At 35.9% G+C, this 24,210-nt stretch overlaps 1 protein-coding gene across 1 annotated transcript in view; it reads right to left on the reverse strand.

Moving 5' to 3' along the window:
• NBAS (NBAS subunit of NRZ tethering complex) overlaps nt 1-24,210 on the reverse strand; it is a 158,422-nt gene that overhangs the window by 90,008 nt on the left and 44,204 nt on the right. The window contains 14 exon segments of the mRNA XM_030236096.2: nt 171-269; nt 1,619-1,776; nt 2,641-2,754; nt 9,505-9,618; nt 12,137-12,249; nt 14,616-14,736; nt 14,739-14,838; nt 16,991-17,093; nt 18,550-18,672; nt 19,416-19,478; nt 20,222-20,355; nt 21,315-21,488; nt 22,503-22,688; nt 24,001-24,154. Of these exon segments, the coding sequence (XP_030091956.2) occupies nt 171-269; nt 1,619-1,776; nt 2,641-2,754; nt 9,505-9,618; nt 12,137-12,249; nt 14,616-14,736; nt 14,739-14,838; nt 16,991-17,093; nt 18,550-18,672; nt 19,416-19,478; nt 20,222-20,355; nt 21,315-21,488; nt 22,503-22,688; nt 24,001-24,154 (1,756 nt within the window).

Raw genomic sequence — 24,210 nt, forward strand, 5'->3', positions numbered from 1 at the left:
AATACAGAAGCAAAACCTTGAAGTTAATCTAACAACAGAAAGTACTGTATGTCTAATGTTGCTTGTTCTATCTAGTAAGCAGACAGCTGTTGTTAAAAACTCAAATTCCATTCTTCACAGTAATCTAAAACAATGTCACTATTACCTTTAAAATTCACATTAAAACTTACCTCTGTATCCTTACTGATCAACAAAGAAGGCCCAGAGATACTTGAATTCTCACCTCCCTCAGAAGGAAGAAACTGGTAATTCACAGTCTGATAAAGAATCTATAAACATGAAATAAATATTAATGTTTGCCAGTCAAATAAGGCAGGTAAAGAATTATGACTGATTTCACAGGAAACCCAAGAAACTGATGTAAAGGCTTCCATGATAGAAAAGGGGGCAGGAGAAGATGCAAAGAAGAAAACACAGCATCCCTGACATCCTCTCACTGTTGGAGTCCCTAGACAAAATGACCTTCCCTTCTCCATGAATTTTGTGCAATATTTTTCCCACAATCTAAGATTTTTTTTTAAACTTTATGTACCATGCTGTACAATGTAGAGGAAAGAAATGTCTTGAAAATATCCATTATCTGAACTGAGACTCTGAGGCATTGGGCAACTCCACAAAGACAAATGTTCTACAGGACAGCGGTTTGGTGAGCAGAAGTTCTGCACAGAACTTCCACCTTCACACACTGCTTGTATTCTCACAGACACTTCTTTTCAGGGGATTTTTAAGGAATAGGCTACATAATTGCAGATGCCTTAATCAGGCTGCACATGTGCTGTAGCTATGACTCCCTTCTTCCCCACTCTTACATTCTGTGTCCAAAGACCTCTACGATGTTTCTATATTAGACAATTATAAATCTAAGAACACTGTGAATTCTTAGACAACTAAGATTATGAACTCAAACAAGTCATAGTATGTAGGCCAAGCCACAATTACAGTGAAAAGAAATTTAACATTTTGACAACCTAAATTACTGCCCTTCAATTTCAAATAAAACTTTTGCTATGTCACCTTGACATTAGTTGTATTTAAGTGCCACAATGACGTGTTCTCACATATATACTGCAATCAGCTCAACACCTAACATGTGATTCCATCAAGTCAGTCACTGCAGAGTTAATAAAGATTGCTCAGACACAAAGCCTCTTGTAGTTGTTAAAACCATTACATCATTAAAATCTGTGAGAAAATAATTTCATTGCATATTGGGTAAAGATCATAAAAATCATCAAGTAAACCCTTAATACACATTTATGTGGGCATTTAATGAAGATGCACTACAAAGTATAAATATCTGGAAAATATTTTGAAATATCATCAACTGCATTTTTAAATAAAATGTTTAAATCAGGCAATCAATAAAGAATTTAAAAATACTAAAGATAGAAAACACAACTGCACTCCCACTTCAGAAACCAATTCATCACACAAAACTGCTTAGAAAGAGACCTCATTTGCTGAAATATAACAGTGAAAGCAGAAGAGCAGAGCAGAACAAATATAAATAAATATACTGGAGGGTAGAACTTAAGGGAACAAGCTTGAAAATGAGCCCAAGTGTCCTTCACTTTGGCAGGCACTGAACTTTCATGAGAGAAGCTCCAGAGGAAGGTACCTGTGTTTGCAGAGAGCTGCTCACGGCCAGCAGCGCCTCTATGGCGCAGGGGGGACAGTGTGTCAGGGCAAAGGCCATGAGCTCCTGGCGCATCCCCAGGTCCTGGTAGCCTTCTGACTGCCCCAGCTGACTGCACACCTCCCAGCTTTTAGAATAACCTACAAGGGAACACAAAACACACTTCCTATCACAACTGAAAGGAGGATGCTGCCCAGTTCTTACTGGATGAGATAAAGGAGGACATGCGGTATTTCTGTCAAGGCTTAACATCCCCTGAAAAAGGAACCATAAAGGCTCCATAAAACAGAGATGTAGCTCAACTTTAGACTGATCAAATACATAAAAGAGTAATTTTTATCATATTGTAGATAACAATGAAATAGGCATCTGTAAGCTTACATCCTGTATTTTTACGTATTACAATAAGAAAATCCTCATTTTTTTCAGTGCATGATACTAACACCTTACTGGAATGTCTGTAAAAAACAAAGTACAAAATACATCACTTGATGTATTAAAAAAATCTCAACACATCTTGAATTCCCCCCCCTCATTCTCAAAGCAGAAAACAAGACCCAAAGAAACAAATCCCATCTTCCTCAGCATTTGGACACATGTATTTCATTTACCTCCACTCACAAATATATAAATATCTTGAGGGTTTTGATAGAAAGGTAGGCTTCTAAAAGACCTGCACTTTCCTGCTAGCTGCAGTCACAAGGTTCTACCTGTCTGAGGAGGCTACAGTGTAGAAAGAAGTAGAAATTTTTGTTCCCAGAGGCATTCAGAAAAACTCCCTGAGATTACACAGTAGTAATCTCAGTAGCTCAGTACATCCTAATTCAATGCAGTATTTGCTGTTTGTGTCTCTATTCAGTGCCAGTGCACTTCCATGAACAAGATGTAACTGCTATTTTAATAAAATGGAACAATCTGAAGTACCACACCTCACAATAAGACAAAAGTCAGAACTCAGATTTCCACCTCCATCACCTCATGCATCCCTTATTTATTCACTTCACCTGTGGCCATGAGCTCCTGGCAATGCATACTAGCTGCTTTGTAGTCCTGGAAACTGAGAGCCTGTTCCACTAAGAGGATTAAAACTTGACCTTTTCTCTCCATCTGATCATCTCCTGTAATAAAAAAAAAAAAAATCAAACTTTTTATTAGTTAATTTGAATTAATGGTCAACTTAAGCTTGCCACTTTATTTCTTAAGAATTAACTATATACCACAACATGAAAGGCCCCTCTTGAAACTGAAACAAAAACAGAATTACCTGTGTTTTCCTGAGGGAAACAATAAAAGGAGCTAGTATTTAAAAAAACCACTGGCACCATAGCTTGCAAAAAAAACCCCAAACCAATTAGCATGTTATGTCAAGGGTAAAAAAAAATAAGGTTTTGAAAATTGTATTTATGTGCTGGCCGAAGGATCAAAACTGATATTTAAGCAAAGTGACATATAAATCAAAATCCTGACAGTGAAAAAAATAGTCTATGTACTGTAATACTAGAAGGGAATTGAAATGTTTGTTTTCTTATACAGAGACCCATTTTAAACTGCCACTTCATGGCTCCAAATAATGCATGAGATGCAGAAAATGTAAGCATTTAAAAATCTGTAACCTCAAAAATTGACTGAGTAGAACTGAAACTGATTTTTCCTTATCACATCCATCTCAGTCACCAGATCTTCTGGACAATGCCTCTTCCACTAGTTATGAATCAAAAGTAACACTTCAGATCCTATTGAAGTCTTCTGACTAAAGTTTCATCAAGAATCTTTGTGGGAAAACGTCCTGACCTCAATTTTAATACATCAGCATTCACAGATGAAAATCTAATGAGACAGCTCATCTCCATCTCAAAGCCACTTATAGTCAATACAAATAACATTTATATCTGTCACCCTTTACTAGTCATCTGTATTTTTTTAAGCTTTTTTCAATTTAGAGTGAACAATCTGCCAGCATTAGTTTGCCCAGTCTTGTGCTCAAAATACTGTGTATGTCCATGCACTCTATGAGAAGGTAACAAAACATACACAGGAAAAATAAACTATTAATTTAGGAAAGAATTTTTAGAATGAAAACAAGTGGATTTTTTAAGTGCAATCTTCTTGTTCATGCTTCTCCTCTATTATTGAAAGCAATTTTATGCAGTCAGTGTTGTTACAGTAATTTGAAAAGGGCACTGGTTTATGAAACTGTATTACTACAACTTGTGAAATGCAAATATTTCAGAAGGTTAAAGAGATCCAGTTTCAAAAACCATTTAAAGAGTACATGTTCTTAAATTGTATAGCTGTTATTTTTAGCTCCACTTTGCAGATCCATCACCACGGACAAATCAAGTTTCTTTCTAAAGCTTTCTCAAAAGGAAAACTGTAGCAGTTGCACTACAATGACATTCAGGCAAGTGAAGTTACCCTAATTACTGAACTCAATCAAGGCTCCCCTAATCCCTGCACATCACAACTAACTCAGCTGGGAGAACAGGTTAGCTTCCCATCATTTCATCTTCCAGCCTCCTGCTCAATACATTGCCAGCCCTCAATGCTGCAAATTAATGACATTCAAGGCTCTCCTGTTGCAAAATTATGCCCTCTGGAACCTGGGAACCTCTCATTCAGGCAAAAGCAATTACAGATGACAAAGAGGTGCTTCTATTCTCATAAGCTAAGTGTGAACTGTCATTTCTCTAACCGAGGGACACTTACTTGCCACTCACCTCCTGATGCCCACTTCACCCTGACAGCTTGACTTCTTACAGAGAGATCTGACTAAGCAGCAGGCACAAAGGAAAGTCAAGAGAAACAATCAAACTATTACCCCTCAGATTTCAGGCAAAATAATCACTGCTATTTATGTCCACTTAAAAATCAGTGGGACTGAGGAAAAGAAAGGAAGAACGTGTGCCAAGGAATAGTTTCTTTAACTGTGCTTGAGCAGCTGTATGGTATGAAGTCCCCAAACCCCAATGTTTCAGCCAAGGACTTCTGGTGCAGGAGAATACAATTCTGCATGTCTTACAAAATCACAAGTGTAAAAATAAAAGGATAGCTCACTAACACTTCCATTACCTTGGCACTCACTGTTATGGCAGAGAAAACCACTGGCTCCAGCATTCCTCATGAATCCCTGAGTGAAGCCCTTTTCCACACACCTTTCATTAACCATGCAGTGACTGATAATGCTCACTGCTGCAGTTTAGTCGTCATCTTCTATTCAGACATAGAAAAACTCACTGCTTCAGCTTTGTCAACACATCATCTGATGGTATTTTAATAATAAAGTCTCATAAAAGGAAAAGTTTTGAAGTCTAAATTGTCTCCTTTGCCATTCTGACAGCTATCCATGACTTAAAGCCAAGAAAACAATGACAAAATTCTTCAAATGGTGACCAGATTATATTACATAGTAATTCTGCTTCAAGCCTTAATGATAACACCTGACATACAGACTCAAATCAAATTCAGAAACTGGAAAGTGGAAGGGGATAATCTAAATGATTCTGGGGTTATAAGAACAGTAATGAGAGAAAAAACATGAAAGCTCAGAAATAATAGAATTTTTTTTCTTGAGAAATAAAGGATATTGAAATACTTTTTAAAAGCTTGGATCCAATCTAGATTATATAAAGGAAAAAGCTTACTGAAATACCTTGGGTAAGATGCATACTATTTGTGAGTGGATAAAATAACATTATCCTGAATAAAATCATGCCATTAAAACCTAGAAGTCAAATGATATCAACACTGTACTTCAGAAATTCCATGACACCTAGATTTAGGTGATTTAGGAGATCAGAAGCCATCTACATTGTTAATTCCAAATGCAAGAAAGTCAATGTTAAGAAAGATAGATTTCAAAAATAAGCTTTAACTAATGAATCTGAGCAAAGTTTAAAGTTAATAGATATGGATATCCATATAACTTATGGATATTAAAATTAAATAAATTTACTATAGAAAGTTGTGAGAAAAGGAAATAATGGAAACATTTCTAGAAAACCTGACAAAGGAAATAATGACCAACACTCAGTACATCTTTTTGACATACAATAAGAGTAGAGAAGATGCTCCTGATTTCTGATACAGAAGCATTTTCCTACTTTTTTTTTGCATACATCTACTCAAGTAATTGCATAAAGTGAATTTGTCACACCCATTCTTAACAAAGAGCACAAATTAAGTGAGGATTGCAAGACACAGAGCAGCTCCAGACCCCTGAGCATGTGCAGATTTTCTGGCTGTCATGCTGAGCACATTCCTCCTCACTCACTTTACCCATCTGTGAAATTAAGATAACAGTTGTGAGCTTACTTTACAGAGGTAGTGACATGAGGCTTAAGTAGAGTTCACTGTAATTAATCAAATACTTTAAAGCAATTAAGAAGCTAGCTGATATATCATTACCTAAGCAAGATTTTAACTTTGATAAGTATGAATATAAATTCTATTACTCACTTTCAGTATTGCTCTCAAAGCAAACTGTATTCAGAATACATAGTTCACAAAGCTCCTTAATAATGACTCTGTGCAATCTACCCTTGCATCCACAAGAAATGCATTCTTTTAGAATTTAAGTTAAAACATATATGTTAGGAATTTATAGGCTCTCTAGCACATATAATAAAACAGAGAATATGCTTTATGCTCTATATGGACACACACATAAAAAATTTATATAGACATGGACAGATGATGCAAGCAGGTCTTCCCAATCAGTAATTATACAGGGTGGAGTGGCAGGGAAGCAAAGAGGGGCAAATACTGAACAAATTTCTGCACTGAGCAGACAAAACACAAGACAACACTCTACAAAGTGGATTTGGAAGAGAAGAAACTGCAACTTCAAACTTGCACAACCAATACCAGTAACTATGTTCCAGAGGACAAAATCAGAACTTCTTAGCAAAATCAGAACTCCTTACCCTCACCGATCAGGGTAATTGTATAAGCAGTGAAAACCAATTAAGAACAAAAATCAAATCTTTCTCCTGACAGCATTTTATCTAATTCTTCATTAAGTCCGTAAAGTTCAATCCTCTTTTACAAAATCCAGACCCATCCCAAAATATCTCAATAAAACCATGTGCTTTCATCAGAAGCTGTTAGAAATCACTATACCCTTTCCCAGTAATTTTACACCTGCAAACAAAAACTATCCATACTAAAACTGCAGTGGAGGTTTACCTTTTCTAATATTAAATTTAAAATAAAATATACTACTTCAAAAATCTTAGAATCTGTATGCAGGATCTACTGTTTTGCCTATAAATAATATGGAATAATACTAGTGTTTGTTATCACACAACAGGGCTACCAAGTCCTAATATAACTTTTCATCATATTAAAAACAGTATTAATAATATTAGTATTAATAATTCATTGTAAGTCAGTAACTTAAATTACAAGTTGACAGATACATAAATACCATTTCTACATGTTTTTAATCTCTACCATCAAATTATACAGCACTCCTCATTACAGACTATGATTAAGGCTATACCAGTATTACACTTAAAAACTGTTTTAAAAGGTATTAATAACCTAGTTATTCAAATTCTAGGACTCTTTAAATTCAGTGTAAGGTCACCTATTCTATCACTCATCAGAGGTACAAAGAGAACCAAAGAGTAATGCTCTACAACCTTTCTTACATAATCTGGGAAAATACTGTATTTATATGCATGCTTTGAAACTATGACAATCGTGTTTCTCTTCTATGCTACTGGCTAATCTTGTGGATACTTGTCAATGGGCTAGAGTCAGGCACAAAAATTTGCAGTAACAGTGGGATGCTGTTTACAGCTTCCAAACCCAGAAAAACAAGCAAAGAACAACATTTTAAAAACACCGAGTTTCTTAAAATAATCTGCTTTCAATAGATTATCCCCTACAACAATTAGGTTTAGATAAAATTCACAACTATGGCATTCTCGTACCAAATCTGGATCTTACTCATAAATGAATGTTCTCTGCAGGTAACAGCCTTCCATTATAAGCAATACACCTAATTATCCTTCAGTGACAGTGAAACGATTTTAAACCACAAAATCTTAAAACTATGTATCTAAAACAAAATTTAAAAAACACTTCATCACATCCCCCACCACAGAAAGTCCCTACTGAAAATGCTTTCTGTATTTTCCTTTCAGATAAATAAATGTTATCCTATTAGCAAAAGATTACTTTGAAAGTGACCAAGTTACTTGTATATTTAGCATAAGAGAAAAATGTCTAAATAGTGTATTCCTTACCAAGATTCACTCTTGAAATATAATTTTGCTACTAGAATTCCCTCCTTACCATAGGAGCAACTACCAGAATTACTCCCAAGGTTAACCACTAAAGTCAGAGAGCCCAACACTCGAAAGATAAATATGTCACCAGTACAGGAAGCAGTAGTTTTTAAATCATTCACCTTTTTAAAAATTAACCATTAAGGTACATACCAGGGCATTGTAAAACCTACAGCTGAGGCACTAGGATAACACTACTGGACAAAGCTTTATGGAATCTCTCTGGATACTGGTTTTCCTTCTCTCACACAAAGATAATCACTTAGACTTAAAAAGAAAGTAAAACAAAAACCAGCAGCATTAGCTCAAAAAAAAACCAGAATATCAAGAAAAATTCACAGATTTTAACTTAATGTGTGTGGTGTAAAGCAGAGAGGAGAAGGAAAGAGCAGTAGAATAACCTTGTCATATGAAACAATAAGGGAGAGTTTGGGGTTTTTTCCCCCCAAAAGCCTTACAAGCAAAGAAAATTAAGTTACAACTGTCCCTCAAAATTTTTTATGGATTACATATTAAATATGTAGATTGGATCCAGCTACTCATCATGGTACCATCCCATCCCCTCTTCCACCTTTCACATAGCAGTGTTGTCCTGACCAGAGTGAGGATGTTTCTTGTGATTCCCTTCCTTAGGACCAAGGTATCTTGGGAGGTCAACAGCCAAAAAATTTCCTTTGTTCTCAACCTCACAAAACTGTCTCTCCCTTCCTATTTATAATACTATGCAAAAAATTGCCAGTACTAAGCCTCTCGAAAACATGAGAAAAAAATTTTAAATGATTTAACAAATAGAGAGGGAGAAAAGAATTAGTTCGGCCTATTTTAGTGATAAAGTTGGAATGTGTTGCTTTTATATGCCATGCTGCATAAAATAGAAAATATTTTATAATTCTATATTCTATTTCTACATCATAAAAATACAGCAGTAAGGTGTTTACAGCTGCATTGATTAAGTATTTTTCAAAAATAAACAAAAAAATCAAAAGGCAGATACTTTAGGTAGGCCATAAAAAAAATTTAAAATCCCCCTAATAACCTCAGGATTCAATCTTTGAAGATGTTCAGCTCCTCAAATGAATACTCAATGCATTATTTTTAGTGCCCAAAGGAGATACATGCAGCATAGAATGAAGTCTAACAGCTAAAATTCATGCTTTACAGATTATTTTCCCCCCTGTATCTTAAATGCAACTATTATTAAATCAGGCTACCTTATCTGACAGAGGTAATAAGTCACAGTAATTTCAGTAAATTCCCTACCAATTAACTGTAAAACAAGATATTCTCAGCCACAACTCCTCCGACCTGAAATCAGCCTTTACTCCAACTCTAGATTGAACAAGGTATATTTTTATTTCAGGTATTAGCAGAGCGTAGCAGCTGACCATTTCAGCTGTTTTACAGATGAAACATTCCACTCATGTGAAATGCTTCATTCCTCCCCAATGACTGCTCTTCCAGGTGACTTTTTAGTGGTATCTTTGAATGCATATTCTAACGATTGCCTCAAATGTCCTAAAGCATAACATGAATGCTCACTGCACTGCAGTTCAGTGCCTTTTTAGCACAGCTTACCTGCAACCCTCAGCAGGTTTGCCAGGCCCAGGAGCTTAGCAGACTGTTTATAGTTTGTTGACATCTGAGCCAGACAGTCCTTGATGAGACTGAGTCGATCGGAGCACAAACGCACTGTTGAAAGGAGAACTGGTTTAGAGACTGCACAAATGAACTTGACTGCTGTGCTCCTGCTCAAACAGCACAGGACAGGAGGAGTGCTGGGGAATATAAGAATTCAAACACAATCCGAAAACCAGCTCAGAGCCGCTTGCATGCAGATCTTCAATTATACCTGTAAACAGAAAGTTAAAATAACACCACAGGATATCCAGCTCCAATCATTAGTAAGTCAGGCTGTGAAGGGAGCCAAAGAGGAAAACTGACCTGAATGGAAACTCTTTTTTTTTCATGTTTTCACATTCACTCTTTTAAAATGTGTACAATTTACTGATATACCTTCATACAATTTCTTTTAATCATAATTTTTGCAACATCCCATAAGACTGCAAACACAAGCATTACCTTTTGTTTAGAATGTTGCAACTAAGCTTTCATTTCTTTAGCATGGACAAGATACATCACACAGACTGAAAGAACTGTCATTAGCAAATGCTTCAGCTCTTTTTAATTTACTTAAAACTGTCCTGAGGAAGTGGAAGGATAGTCTGCAAATCAACAGGTTCTTCCAGCCATATCCTGAGCGTCTCATAATTCGTACCGTGTTTCAAAAAAATGAAATTTACCAAGAATTAAACAACTAATTTAGCTGCATAATTTAATATCATGAACTGATTCAAGTGCTCTATTTAGCTCCTTAGTGGGTGGCTAACTTCAGGCTGCTGCTCTAAAAGGTAATGCTTTCATACTATGCAAGTTCTCAGAGCACAGAGAACAGCATGCAGATATCCCACTTAACACTCAGTAAGAGTGAATGGCTGCAAGGGGATAAACTCTGCATTAGAATATTGGGCTTAAAATAGGATATTAAGCCTCTAAATAAGAGCAAAGACATATTAGTATAATGAAAACTATTAATTCTGGAAATTAGACTAAAATGAATAAGAAAGGAAGAGCAGGAAAAGGTCATATTTTTAGCTTCATTTTTAATATTCTATCACAGGCATATATTAGTATTCAAGAAGAAAATGCTTTCAGTCACTGATTATTTAAGCAGCAATTTTTTAATACATAATATAGCTAAAATTAATCTGATATAATACTGTGGGTCAAACACTTAAAGATGGATTTGTCTTCACATTTTATTTTAATAAGGAGTTTTCAAACCAGATTTTATTACAATATAGCATAATGGAAGTTCATAAACTTAAACTGTTAACTTTGCTAAAATAGAAGTGGGGGAAGATCCACAGAAAACTAAACACAGAACTGCAAATAAAAGTCTATTGCTAAAAGACTATTGCTGCAAGAACAGTTGATCCTTAGTGCTACTTTAATGACATTCTATCAAACTAACAGATCATTTAAAGGTTTTCATTAAAACTTGAAAACATCATTTTAATCTTATTAGATTAATTTGATTTACATGAAAGATACTGAAGCAAGGGTGTCAGGATCATTAATGAAATTTACATGCATGATTTCACATATTCTAATTAATCTAGTTCAGTTGTATTACATATTCTGTTAATGCAGCATTATGTCACTACTTTTTAAAAAGGATATCTCCATGTCCACATCAAAAAAAGTTGAAGAAAATACATGTACTTTTTTACAGGCTGAACAAACGGACTGAAAAATAATTTTACACTAGAAACCAACAGGCCAATATTGCAAGATCTAGAAATCAGACAGTCTCAGTCCAGAAATTTTAACATTTCTGATTATAACATTTGGAGCATCAATTCACGTGAATAAATACTTAGAAAAAAGGAGAACAAAAGGAGAACACCAAAGTAATGGAACAACAGCTGCTAAAAACATGAACTTCATTTTCCATGAAATGGAAAGCATCAGAAATGCTTTCCATAAATCCCAGCATTTCTCTGCACAATGCCAGAAGCAAAACTTTATCATCAGCACATCTCATGGCTTAGTGCTCATCTCTGCCAGTTCCATGAGTGGGGTTCATGTAATTTCATTCTACATAATCATAACTTCTTTCCAACTTTGTCCAACAACTTTCTGTTCCACTGAAGTTGGAGCTACAGAAGATTTCATTTTAAGCACATCATCAGAAGAAATATCTTCTAAAAGTTCACTTCCACTGTCACTGGGTTTTATATACTTCACAATGAAAGAGCCCAATGGAGACATGAAAATTGCCTGACATGAAGTACCTCTCTCCTACCTGTTATTTTAAAGCACACAGTCAAGTGCAGATTATTTGGCAAATAAAAGATGAGCTCAATTGCTGTTCAAGTCACCAGGAGTTTCATATACTTATTATTTTATTTTAAAGTTGTGCTAAAAGTCAAAAAATAAAGACACAATATGCAAATATCATTCTTACCTCACAAGCTAAAAAATTCTATTAAAAATATAGTTTTTTCTATGTGCCTGTAAACTGCTTGGAAGCAGTAAATGGACTCTTTATTTTAATCATGTCACACTTATGTAATAGTAACTATTTCTCATGCATATTTATGCCTGTGATTCAAGTAATCATATAAAGAATAAAATTTTGCAGTACCTTGCAGTGGTAATATTTTCACACCAAACTCTTCCAGGTAACCCAGAGCACGAATGAGGTCCAGCTCCTCCTGAACAGCACTTGGACTGTCTTCAATAAGTTGTAGACAGCACCTAAATAAGAACAAAACACATTTTTCTGAAGTCTGATGAAAACATTTCAAATTAAACTTGTGGGAGAAGTTAACTGGTGAGTAAAACAAAACAACCAGCAGCAGTAATTAACTGTGCTTATGAAATGTCACAATACTCACTCCTTTTGTAATGCACATGGGAAGTGTTTGTCACAGTCTATCTCTTATAGCTGGCTAAACATTTTAACAAATTTCTATTCTGGCATTGCCTTCAACTGGCTGTTATAAGCACATCACCTAAACCCTCCTGAATTTAGATCTGCAATACATTTATAGATGATGTTGAAGGTATATGTACTTAAGTACCTTATTATTTTGGGAAATATTTGTCCAATCACTATCATGTTTTGGTATTGCCATATAGTAGAAGATAAAAGCAAAACACTGCAAAAAGTCGACTGGAAGTGAAACGCTAAGAGTCACTGTCACAAATTCAGTTTCCTCAACTAGGTACAGAAAATAAAACAAAGTTTATTTAAAAAATAACAAAAATCCCAATAAATTCCTCTGAAGATGAATTAATGCATGGAATTATTAAGAACACATTATTCTAAATATATTTTTAATCATATAAATAATATATTCCTGTAATAAGCTTTTAGATAGGTTTTTTTAAAATACAACCTGCATTCAACCTGCATAACAGTGTAGTTATATGTAGTTTTACTAATACACATTGAACAAAGAAAATCAACATGCAAAATCACAGAATCATAGAACAGCCATAGGTTGGAAGGGACCTTAAACATCATCTAGTTCCAACACCCCTGCCATGGGCAGGGACACCTCCCACTACACCAGGTTGCTCAAGAGCCCCATCCAAGCTGGCCTTGAACACGTCCAGGGATGGGGCATCCACAACTTCTGGGGACAGCCTGTTCCAGTGCCTCACCACCCTCACAGTGAAGATTTTTTTTTAAAACATCTAAATTAAACCTACTCTTCTCCAGCTTCAAACCATTACTCCTTGTCTCACTATATGTGGGACCTCTTGTACAAAGTCATTCTCTGTCTTCCTTGCAGGCTTCCTTCAGGTACTGGAAGGACACATTTAGGTTATCCCAGGCCCTTCTCTCTTCCAGGCTGATCAACCTCAAATCTCTCAGATTTTCCTCACAGGAGAGGTGCTTCATCCCTCTGAACTCACTCACATGGACAGGTCCATGTCCATCCTGTGCTGGAGACCCAGGGCTGGGTGCAGCACTGCAGACTGGGTCTCACCAGGGCAGAGCAGAGCAGAGGGGCAGCTCTCCCCTGACCTGCTGCCCACGCTGCTTTGGATGCAGCCCAGGACACATGTGTCTTTCTGGGCTGCAAGTGCACATGGCTGGGTCATGTCCAGCCTCTCACCCACAGTGTCCCCAAGACCTTCTTAGTAAGACTACTCTGGATCTGTTCATCCCTCAGCCTGGATTGACAGAGGGGGTTGCCCAGATCCAGCTGCAGCACCAGCACTTGGTCTGAACTTCATGAGCGTTATCAGCTTCATGTCTTGAGCTTGTCCAGATGGCAACTCATCTCATTTTAAATGGCTAAAATCACCATACACATTAGATGAGGAAAGTATTTGATTTGTCCAGTCTATCATATTTTTTCTCCACTCGTTAATTAAGAATATAAATTTTAAATCAAAACCAAAACTTTATGTTATCTGAACATCCCATCTGAACTCATCTGATTTTTCAGGCATATTAACAAATATTTCAGGGTGAAGATTAAAATAGGAGTGGAAGAAAGGAGCTACAGAGAAGCTGGAAGTGTCTCCCTGGGGAGGTGGTGGAGTCACCATCCCTGCACATGTTTAAAAAAAAATTGAACGTGGCATTCAGTGCCATGGTTTAGCTGAGGTATTAGGGCATGGGTTAGACTCAATGATCTTAAAGGTCTCTTCCACCCTAGTGATTCTGTAAATACATTCTACCTAAACCAACTCATTCATGAAGGCTTCTAGGAGACCTACACACGATAATCACTCACAGAAACTCAAGCTACCATGAAACAACTGATTGAAGGTAAATCAGAGAAGAACCAAAACATGTTACTAAACAGAATAAACACAGGGTCACACATTCATAGCCAGTATTTGAGCTATGAACCATGCATTTTGAAATATCACCATAAAACCCTAAGAGAGAAAAGCTGGTCAGAGAACACTTAGGCATTAAAAGGGTCTTTAAACACCTTGCATTAAAAGCAACACTACTCTGTATTTCCAGAGCCTGTTTATGAAAAAGATTCTCAACAGAAGACTGGGGGGTGGTGGGGTGGTGATAATAGCGAATAAACCCTAATGCCATGACAACATTACATCAGCTGTGTTTATGCATATGATAGTTGTAAATGTACCTGGCCAATTCCATACAGCTATCAGTCAAACTGGTGGAAGAATTGAAATATTCTCTACCAGCAGCCAAAACCAGTTCAATGCTTCTGGCATAGCTGACTCGGTACTGCGGCTTCCCTTTGATGAACTTGGTAGATCCACTGACCAAACACTGCAGTGCATCATTTGCCCAGCCAGGTGGATATTGTCGATACTGCTTGAGCATAAGAGACTTTCGGTGAATATCTAAAAGAAAGAACAGTAATTTAATAACCTGCAGGAGCAGAAGCTTCAAATAAGCTTGTCTGTATTGTATGGCTTTAACACCTTTGAATACAAGGATATCTGAAGTCAAAAGAATACATTCAGTCCAAGTAGAAAATCTAACATCTACCAAGGGAAGTATTTCTACAATTTTAGCTTAAGTAAAGCTAAAATTAACTAGCAGCTAGTTTCTAAGGGCAGCTCATTATTAAGACCTTAAAACCAACAATGTAAGAGAAGAAATTTTGCATTCTTAAAGTAACTAAAATTACTTAGAACTGAGTATCTAAGATATTCTTTAAATTTCAATCAAGACTATCTTCAAAGAATGCAAACTCATATAATGCTGCATCTGCCACAAAACACTCGATTTATTTCCAGGTAGAAATTTTGCCCAATTTAAGACACTCAACCTCAATTCCTTGAAAAAATAATTTATTTTTTTCTTGAGCATAGTCATTACTGTGCTAATGAAAAGGAACATAAAAAATGTAATCATTTCAGAAATATCACAGCTGCAACAATATGGACTTTAGCAAAGGTTTAAAAGTTCGTAACTAATTCATGAGGATAAATGAATCGTAGAGCCAAGGTTGGAAGGGATCTCAAAAGATCATCTGGTCCAACCTTTCATGAGAAAGAGGGCATGAATGAGAATATTTAGCACTCTATCCAATCATACTTTATTTCAAGATACTTCTCTTCTAGGAAGAACCTCTCCAAACCATCTCATGCTCTGGGGAAAGGAAAACAGTTCAGTGCTTCTTAAAGAACATCACACAAATGGATTCTCTTCCATTTCACAACAAATCAACCCTCAAGGAACAGCAAGAGATGCAAAATATCATAGCTGACCCTTCCTTCTCAAAGATCACACACAGAATATTTACCTCCCTTAAAATTTATGAAGTCAAGAGGACAGAATTCACTATGCATGGGAAAAAAAGAGAGTGAGCATCGCGCTAAAAAATACCCAAGCCTCACATAGGATTGCAAATCCTTCCTGTCTCATCAATTTATCAATTTTGAAGTCATCGAAGTATAATTGCATATGACAGCATTACATTTCAAAGCATTTTCAGCACTCCTACATAATTTTTTTTCAAAACCCTTTATTGTTTCTTTTTAATCATATGTTTCAGAGTTTTTTAAAAAAAGTTAATAGAAAACTTACATTGAGATCTGAGTAAAGCAAATGCCTTATTTGCAGAGTGCTCTAATATTACAATTTTTTAATATGCACTTAAAAAAATTTCAAGTACACTAAGTTGTAGCCTGCCACAAAATCATGACTATTAAACATGTTGCAGTTTTTCTAGCTGTACAACTACAGAAAAAGAGTGATTTTTCTCATACAGAAGTTAAATAGCATTGTCTTTTTCCTTCTTTCTTTTTTTCTAATTTGCTTTTACAACTTCTCCTAAGAGCTAATCAGAGGGGTAGACATAAGCAATTAATTCTGTAAACTGCAATAAAACCTGCTTCTGTATAGATATAAACACTAATTATAGGTGACACACTAATTCATTTGTAATAAACTGCAGTACTTTGAAGTGAAAATGTAAATAAACAATATATGCCACAGCAAATTCTACATCTGTCTAACAGCTGTCTTTTGCAAATACTAATGACATGGGTTTGGACTTTATGCACATGCAAGGGGTTTTACCCTCATTCAAATCAGATTTCTCACCTCACATAATTTTACTTCAATTGCAAGCAGCAGAAAGTCCATAATCCTATAATGGTATTAGATAATATCATCAAACCAGAACTCCATGTTTAAGAAATGCTTGAGTGAAGATAACATTTTATTTTCATTAGTCTGGAGTGTTTACTGCTACACACATTTTGTACACAGAATTACAGGCTATGTAAGAAAATCTCAAGAAGTTGACTCAATTTCTCAAAAGTTGAATTTTAATAAAAGATATACACTGTATTTATTAAAGGAGCTTTAGATAAAATGAATAAACACCAGAAATTTTTTACTTAAATAAAATACTGTGAAAAAAAGGCAGTACACAACCAAGTAACAATACAGAAAAATGTATTTACACCTGTGAACAACTACATGAAGTAAGAATGTGTAGCTTACTTGGGACATAAGTCAGTAAAAAGACATAAAACTCACCTCATAGCAAGTATCTGAATGTAAGCACCTATACACTTTCTGCTGCATGTCCAACATATCCTGGAGCAATTCCTTCCACTGAGTCTCACTAACGGACGGTTGCCTACAAACATTTTTTAAAATCAAATACTCACTTCTCCAACAATTTTAAAGAAAAGCAGTAGATTTTCATCAACAAAAATATACGTTTTCTCAAACTTTATTTCAGTATTTAATTAGAGTTTTAGCCAGAAGTGATTCAAAGACAGAAGGCTTTTAATATTAATGACTATTAAAACAGTATCTGTGGGATAAAATGGTTTGAAAACAATGCAGTACCCAAAGTTCTGTTTTCGTTTTTGTGGGATAAGACAGGGATTTAAGCAATCTTTCTCAAGATCCCCCAAGTAGGTTTTGATAATGTTCCACAATACATCAGGAAGTTGGAAGTGCTATCTTCCTGCTGATCTGGGAACTGCAGGGCAAAACCAAGTCTGTAACAGCAACTGAGGATCATTAAACTGCTGTTCATTGCAGGCAATCTCCAAGGACTAATCAATGGCCTGCAATCACAGGAGAACAAAGCTGCAACTTGATTTTGTTTCTTAAAATTGAGTGGTTTTCAGATTCTTGACTCTCTGGATCTATGGATCTCTGCTTATCCACAAAGTTTCAACTTCTTGTGCTTTACCAAAACTTTTACCAGTAAAAACACTATGAATGTTTTTTGACATTATTTTGAGCCTTTCAGATTAAAAAAAGACCTTTTTAAATTGCACGAGCTAGCTCCAGCTAATAGTGATTTTCTCATGTGGCATTAGCACAAAAGGTCTCCAACAGATGTGGAAAAAAAAAATCAACATTTTTCCTACAAAGGCATTGTCTTGATCTTTCTAAAGAGAGATTTCTAAAAGTCTTAAAAAGCTTTCAGATTACTAAAAATATAAACACCATTCTACCATCACAGATAAACTGTTGTGCATATTTGCCTTAAATAAGAAAGAAAAATCACCCATAGTTATGGCTGGTTTTCCATAATTCAAAATTTTTATCTGCTTATACCAAAAGCCATTTAATAATTCATATGCATTTGAAAGATAAGTTAACGAAAGATGAGTTAAAGTAGAAAAAGTGAAAAATTATACTGGGAATTTATTCTACTGGTAGAATCAATGCCTAAAATCAATAAATTACCATATTACAAGGATTCCAAGAAAACATGCTGAAAAAACCAAAGAATTATTTTACAAATCCTACACCCTCAGTAAAATTCAATAGGTCTTAAAGGATCTTTTACAGAACATGTTAACTTTCACAGTTCATCATCCTGCAGTATTTTGCAGCCAGTATGCTTTTTAAGCTTGTTTACTTGCACATGAAGATACTAAAGCAGGTCTGAAGGCAGGCAGAGATTTTTGACCGTGGAGAATGCAGCCAAAACACTAATCACAATAATCATCAGTTCAACAAAACTGTTTAAGTACACTGTCTGCAGGGTGAACACCACAGCTCCCCGCTGCCAGGCTCTGTTACCTCAGTGCCCTTCCCCTGCTCTCTCCCACTCCCCCTGGAATACTAACTTGCGACCTGTGTGCCTGGTCAGCCTGACCATCAGCTTCCGAGCCTCCTCGGCGCTGCCCTTGGTGTCCTTGACAAAGGAAACCGGCTTCTGCAGGCCGTGCTTCTCCAGCAGCTCCGCCACACTGCAAACAGAGGCAGCCTTTCAGAGCCCTGCACAGCTCAGCAGCTGCTGCTGCAGCAGCAGGACTCTGAAAGCTCTCTCAAAATATGCACTGCAAATGCAAACAGTCCCAAAAAAAATCCCTTACAGTATCGACTGGCCAGAGTAACATTACCTACATTTTTTAAAATTTATTAATAATACTGTAGGGTAAACACATACCACCAATACTTGATGACACACCTTCACAGTTTTAGTCTTTAATCACTCAAAGCATTATAGAGTATTAAATTCAAAACAAATTCCTCAGGTTAACCCTCTTCCTCATCACCAAAAAAACCCCACCGAAAATAAAACAAGCAAGACAAAAATCCCCAATCAAACAAATTTTAAAAAATCCCCAACAAAGCTCCCCACAAAAAAAACCAACCTAAATAAAACATACAAACCTAAAAACCCCCAACTGAACAAATAAAATAATCTGCAACAAAGCCCCCCACAAAAAAACCCAAAGAAAATGGAAAAAACAAAACACAACCCCCAAACTTTTGTTCCAAGAAAAGTATCTCTAGAGATCTATAATATTCAAACAGATACAACCAATCAAAATTTCTATGTTCTGAATATAAAAAACATACAGATAATCATGTTGACAGCATTAAAAAAAAGATAAGTATTTTTTCTGGTTTCTTATCATAAAGAGTTCCTGGCTATGCCTAGTGATTTCTGTAAGAATACACTATTTATTTTAGCAAAATTAAATACCTAAGAATTTGTTCCAGTTCGTCTATTTCATCATGAAGAGTTTTAGTTTTATCTGTTTCAGGCCTGCAATGATATCACACAAATTAATATAAACATACACACATACTCCTTAAAATTTCCTCTTGCAATTCATATTACATAGATATGAAGATAGGCAGTCTGACAGACTCCTTGATTAAAATCAAATATACGTTTCCTTGCAAATATTGAAACTGCTGGGCTTCTTGGTGTAAAGACAATTAAAATTTAGAGGGTCCCTCAGTCCCCCAAGAGCTAAGGTCTTCCTTCTTCCTTAGACTTTTCTCAGGCTCTCCTTCCTTCATGTAAAAGATACTGGAAGAATAGTTTGCATCTCACAGATCACAGGATATCTCTTCTTCAAGCTTTCACTTTCTTGGGCATTACTTGTCCCTCAATAGGCTTTTCTATCTCCCCTCTCTCACAGGGATGTATTGCTGCTTTTAAGTTAAGTGCAAGATGCCACTATTGTAACAAAACCAGTAAGAAAAAAAACAGCACTAAAATTTGGTCTCAATTTATCAGACTGTAAAAGTCAAAGAAACAATACAGAAGACTTGGTCTAGGCTGCTACTTTAACCCTTGTTTTGCTGAATTAACTGGTAGAGTATGCACACAGCAGAAGTATATAGATACACACATTACAGTCACAGCAGCTCAGAGGTGAACAGAATATTCCAGTAAATCTTTCCACCCTTTAGAACTTAACAACCCTTTTTAAAGCGTTAAACAACAACTATATTTAATATTTCTAAAATATTTACAAATAACTAGCTGAAAATGTTTACCCATATCCTCTTTGTGGAAGGCACTCCAAAATGTCATAACAGAGAGAGAGCTGGTCATCTCGCTCACAGCTGTAAATACACTCCAACGCCGTAATCATAAGCTGGTCCTGATCAGGAATAATTTTTGGCTGACACTAACAAGAAAAGAATGTAAACTGGTTTTTATTTCTTGCTTCTAATTCAACAGTTAATTTTCTTTTCAATATAAAAATATGTGTACTCCAAGTAAATAAATTGTCTTAGGTGCAATTAGAAAGACTCTTGCTAACCACCTGGTGAAGGGACAACCAGAAATTTATCTTGGCTAGTTTTCTGCAGTGCAGACACTTGAAAGAACAGTGATATGCCATTATACCCTTTCTGAATTTGAGAAGTGGAAAGGGTGCAGGACAGAGGAAGGCAACTGCTACAAACATTTGTAAGACTTATTTAATATGCACAACAGTACATGAAGAGCCAAATAAAAGAGCTGTGGTTGTGCTTTGCTGGTTCATTTCTGTCCATACACTCAGACATTCAATAGCATGCAAATATGTGCATGTGGGCTCCAGAATAATTATTTAAGCCAAACAAGCAGCATTAAACAGTCACACAGAAGGCAACTTCAACCCTTACTCGTTCAACTCTCACCTCAATTCTAATGGCCCCCACTTTATTCTTTACATTTGCTGTGGAAGGCAGTAGAGGGGGAAGTAACTTGAAATCTACTCCTAGTAAAGTTCCTCAAGAAAAAAGTGAGATCATTAAAACTCTTTCATATCCAATTTTATAAAGGAAATATGCCAGGAATTTACTTTAAACAGGTCACCAGGAAATTACTTAGAAGAAGAATCAATTCAATAATTTTATTCTACTAGGCTAGAATCATTACATTAGTTTGACAGTCTCATCAAAGACAGTTCAGATGCATTATAATTTATGGTAAAAAACTTTTTAATTAATGTTTTCTAAAACCCAACAAATCTTGGGTCCAAGAAAACTAGAAAGATTAGAAGGATGATCTGACTTGTATGAACTAACTATTTCTGAATTCATCTCTTCAGGACAAGAATTTCCAAAGAAATCAGTAGAACCAACACAGCTCTTTACTTACATCAGGTTTTGAATTCTGAAATATCTTCAGAGGTAGAGTCAAGTCTTCCTTTGCCAAGGTTACTAAGTATTCTTTAAAAAGGGCATTTGCAAGACCAGGGGACTGGTTTTCACAGCGGTGGAGAAAAGGGATCATCCACTGATAAACATTCTTCACGTATTTTTCATCTGAGGACTAGAAAGCACAAAGAGTTACAGAGAGGAAATATAAGAACAGGTCCAAAACAAGCAGGAAAAGCAAAAAACAAATGGAACCTTTTTTGATCAATATAACTGAAACAGTTATCTTCACCTATCACAAAGAGATTACTACATCCTGAAGCACTGAAGCAATCTTTCTGCTACCCAATGGTTTGGGGAAACTGAGCAGAACAGGAGGAAAGGCCATAAGGTGTGGAAAGCCTTCCTTCCTCCTGCAGCTTCAGAATGAATGAAAGACCATGCAGGCATGTCAGAGTAGCACTGCTTTCTGTAATTCAGCAAGAAAGCAAGATAGAAAAACAAGTGATGAGTGGCTACATAAATCCAAAAACAAAAAACAAACAAAGACCAACCCAACCTCCCCCCCTCAAAAATAAAACCAAACAGTTATATTTAATTTCTGAGTACTTTTTTATTTTCCTCTGGTGTTTACATGTTCTTCAACTGAATTTCAGATCCCTGTTCCATCTCTAGCTATTTTTCAGCCCTTCCAAGAAGTCTTTTTCTATTCTGAAATCCCATGCTTAAGCTCAATACAGAGACAAAACCACACATCTGGTGCAGAGGCAAATATAAAAATTGCTTGCAATATTTAAAGACACCAAAAAACATCCAAGGAACAAATTCAATGTTGTTGTGTCTGCAGCATCATCAAGAGCTACACTGAAGTTCCTTAAAAAAAGGCCAATGGAAAGGCAATTCACAGCTTTCAAAGTAAGATTTATTAACATTGAGTCCTTTGCGAGGGATAAAGTGGGTCTTTGAGAAAACTGAGCATATTTAGCTTTTGTCAGAAAGAAAGAAGAAATAAACCCTACCACAAAAAAAAAAAAAAAAAAAAGAAAAAAAAAGGAATAGTGAAAATGTAAAATTTTAAATTTTTAACTGAATTACAGATGAGGTTCACCAGAAAAATTAGCATCTTTATACACATAGGATCCAGGGTAATCTGAGTTACTGGATTTCAAGATTTATTCAAAATACTTACATTCTTCATCAACAGTCTCAGCTTCTCAATGTCCTTCATCTCTAAAAGTTCCTTCAAAGTCAAGGTTCGATCACCATCAGTCTCATAAACCACTGTCTCAAGAGTGATCAGATTGTCACAAAGCACCTGCAGACCAGGAATGTTCCTCTCCATGCCAAGACGAACAAGGGACAGAGCACAGTCAACCTGAAAAATAATTTAAAAAACACTGCTGCACAAGTGTTTGCCAAACACCAACTTCAATCTGAGTCCTGTACATGCATCTGTTTTATTCCCCTGCTGCTTAATAAGCAATTTAAAGTTCCTAGAATTTTTTGTGGACTGCATATTCCTAAATGGAGTGCCCTTCTCAGCTTTATGAAGACCACACAAAATGCATAATCTTAGGGGGGGATAACATGATATGCTTTTAACCAAGTTTCATCATATAGGCATGTAAACCAGAACATTAGTCCTTCTGGAGATCACACACAGCTCATCTCAGTATATGGAATATGAAGAACTGCTTTAAACTAAGACAATCAGGTAACTGACGTGCAATGTGACTTTTCTAGATGACCCTGATTTAGTCATTTTAATTGTTGCATTTATGTCACAAAAACCAATGACAGTCTTTCTCCAGTGACTGAAACTACCATTAAATGAAAGGTTCTGTTTTGATTTCAAAGAACACATTACTGGCTGTAAATATTCAGCAAGGCAGACATAAGTCTTGAAGAGCAGAATGCAACTTCATTTATATGTTATATAATTTAATTGATCCTTGGAAGTTGCTTTCATTTCCCTACCTACTGATTGGTTGTTAAGATCACACACAACTATAATTAAAAAGAGCCCTGGTGGAGCAAAGTCTGGTGGAATAAAAGAATGGTTCAATAATCAGAACTAACCCATAGTGATACTTCTAGTCACGCTCCTTTTCACGCAGCTAAATTGGCTTGAGAAGCAATAAAATACCAGAACACACAAGTGATGAGCTCTGTTCTTACAGCAACAGAGCTTCAAACACTTTTAACATGTAAAGAAAATCAAGCAGAAATAAGCTGCATAGTAATCCCATAGACACACAATAAAATTGCCAGGAAGAAATCATGACAGTACCATTTCCTGACATGACAGTGCCACGTGTGACAGGCACATATCAATACACCTAACACAGCAGTGTGTGACAGGTCATAGAACACATTCCCATACAAATATAAAATGCAATGCTAAACACTTTTCATGGATTATAAAAGAGCTACTGTCTGCTATGGGAAACCAGAATCTAGTGGCTTCCTTATTTATTTCTATGGATTAATTACTTGGCTGAATAAACTTTAGAGCAAGCCTAAGTACACTGCAGAAGAAAAAACAAGTTCTTCAAAAGCCATAATAAAGTTGAGACAAAGGGTACATTACTGAGGCAAAACTGTCCTATTAATATGCATTAAGACTATTAAGGATTCTGTTGAAGAAGGCTGTTCAGCCACCATCATTTCCTCACTGCTATTCTCACCTGCATTGCATATTCTTCAATTTCCTGTGCTCTGCTCAAATACCAATCTGTGACGAGATCTACAGAAAGGTCAGTAGTCCTGTACTTCAGTAACTCAGGTTGTTTTTCATACAGAAACTGGCCTTCATCTTGCAAAGTTGGTTCTATAACCATCCTTTTAAAAAAATAAGTATATGTTAAAGTGTGTGTGTGTATATATATATATATATA

This window comes from Serinus canaria, chromosome 3 (genome assembly GCF_022539315.1).
Source record: "Serinus canaria isolate serCan28SL12 chromosome 3, serCan2020, whole genome shotgun sequence".
Taxonomy (NCBI): domain Eukaryota; kingdom Metazoa; phylum Chordata; class Aves; order Passeriformes; family Fringillidae; genus Serinus; species Serinus canaria.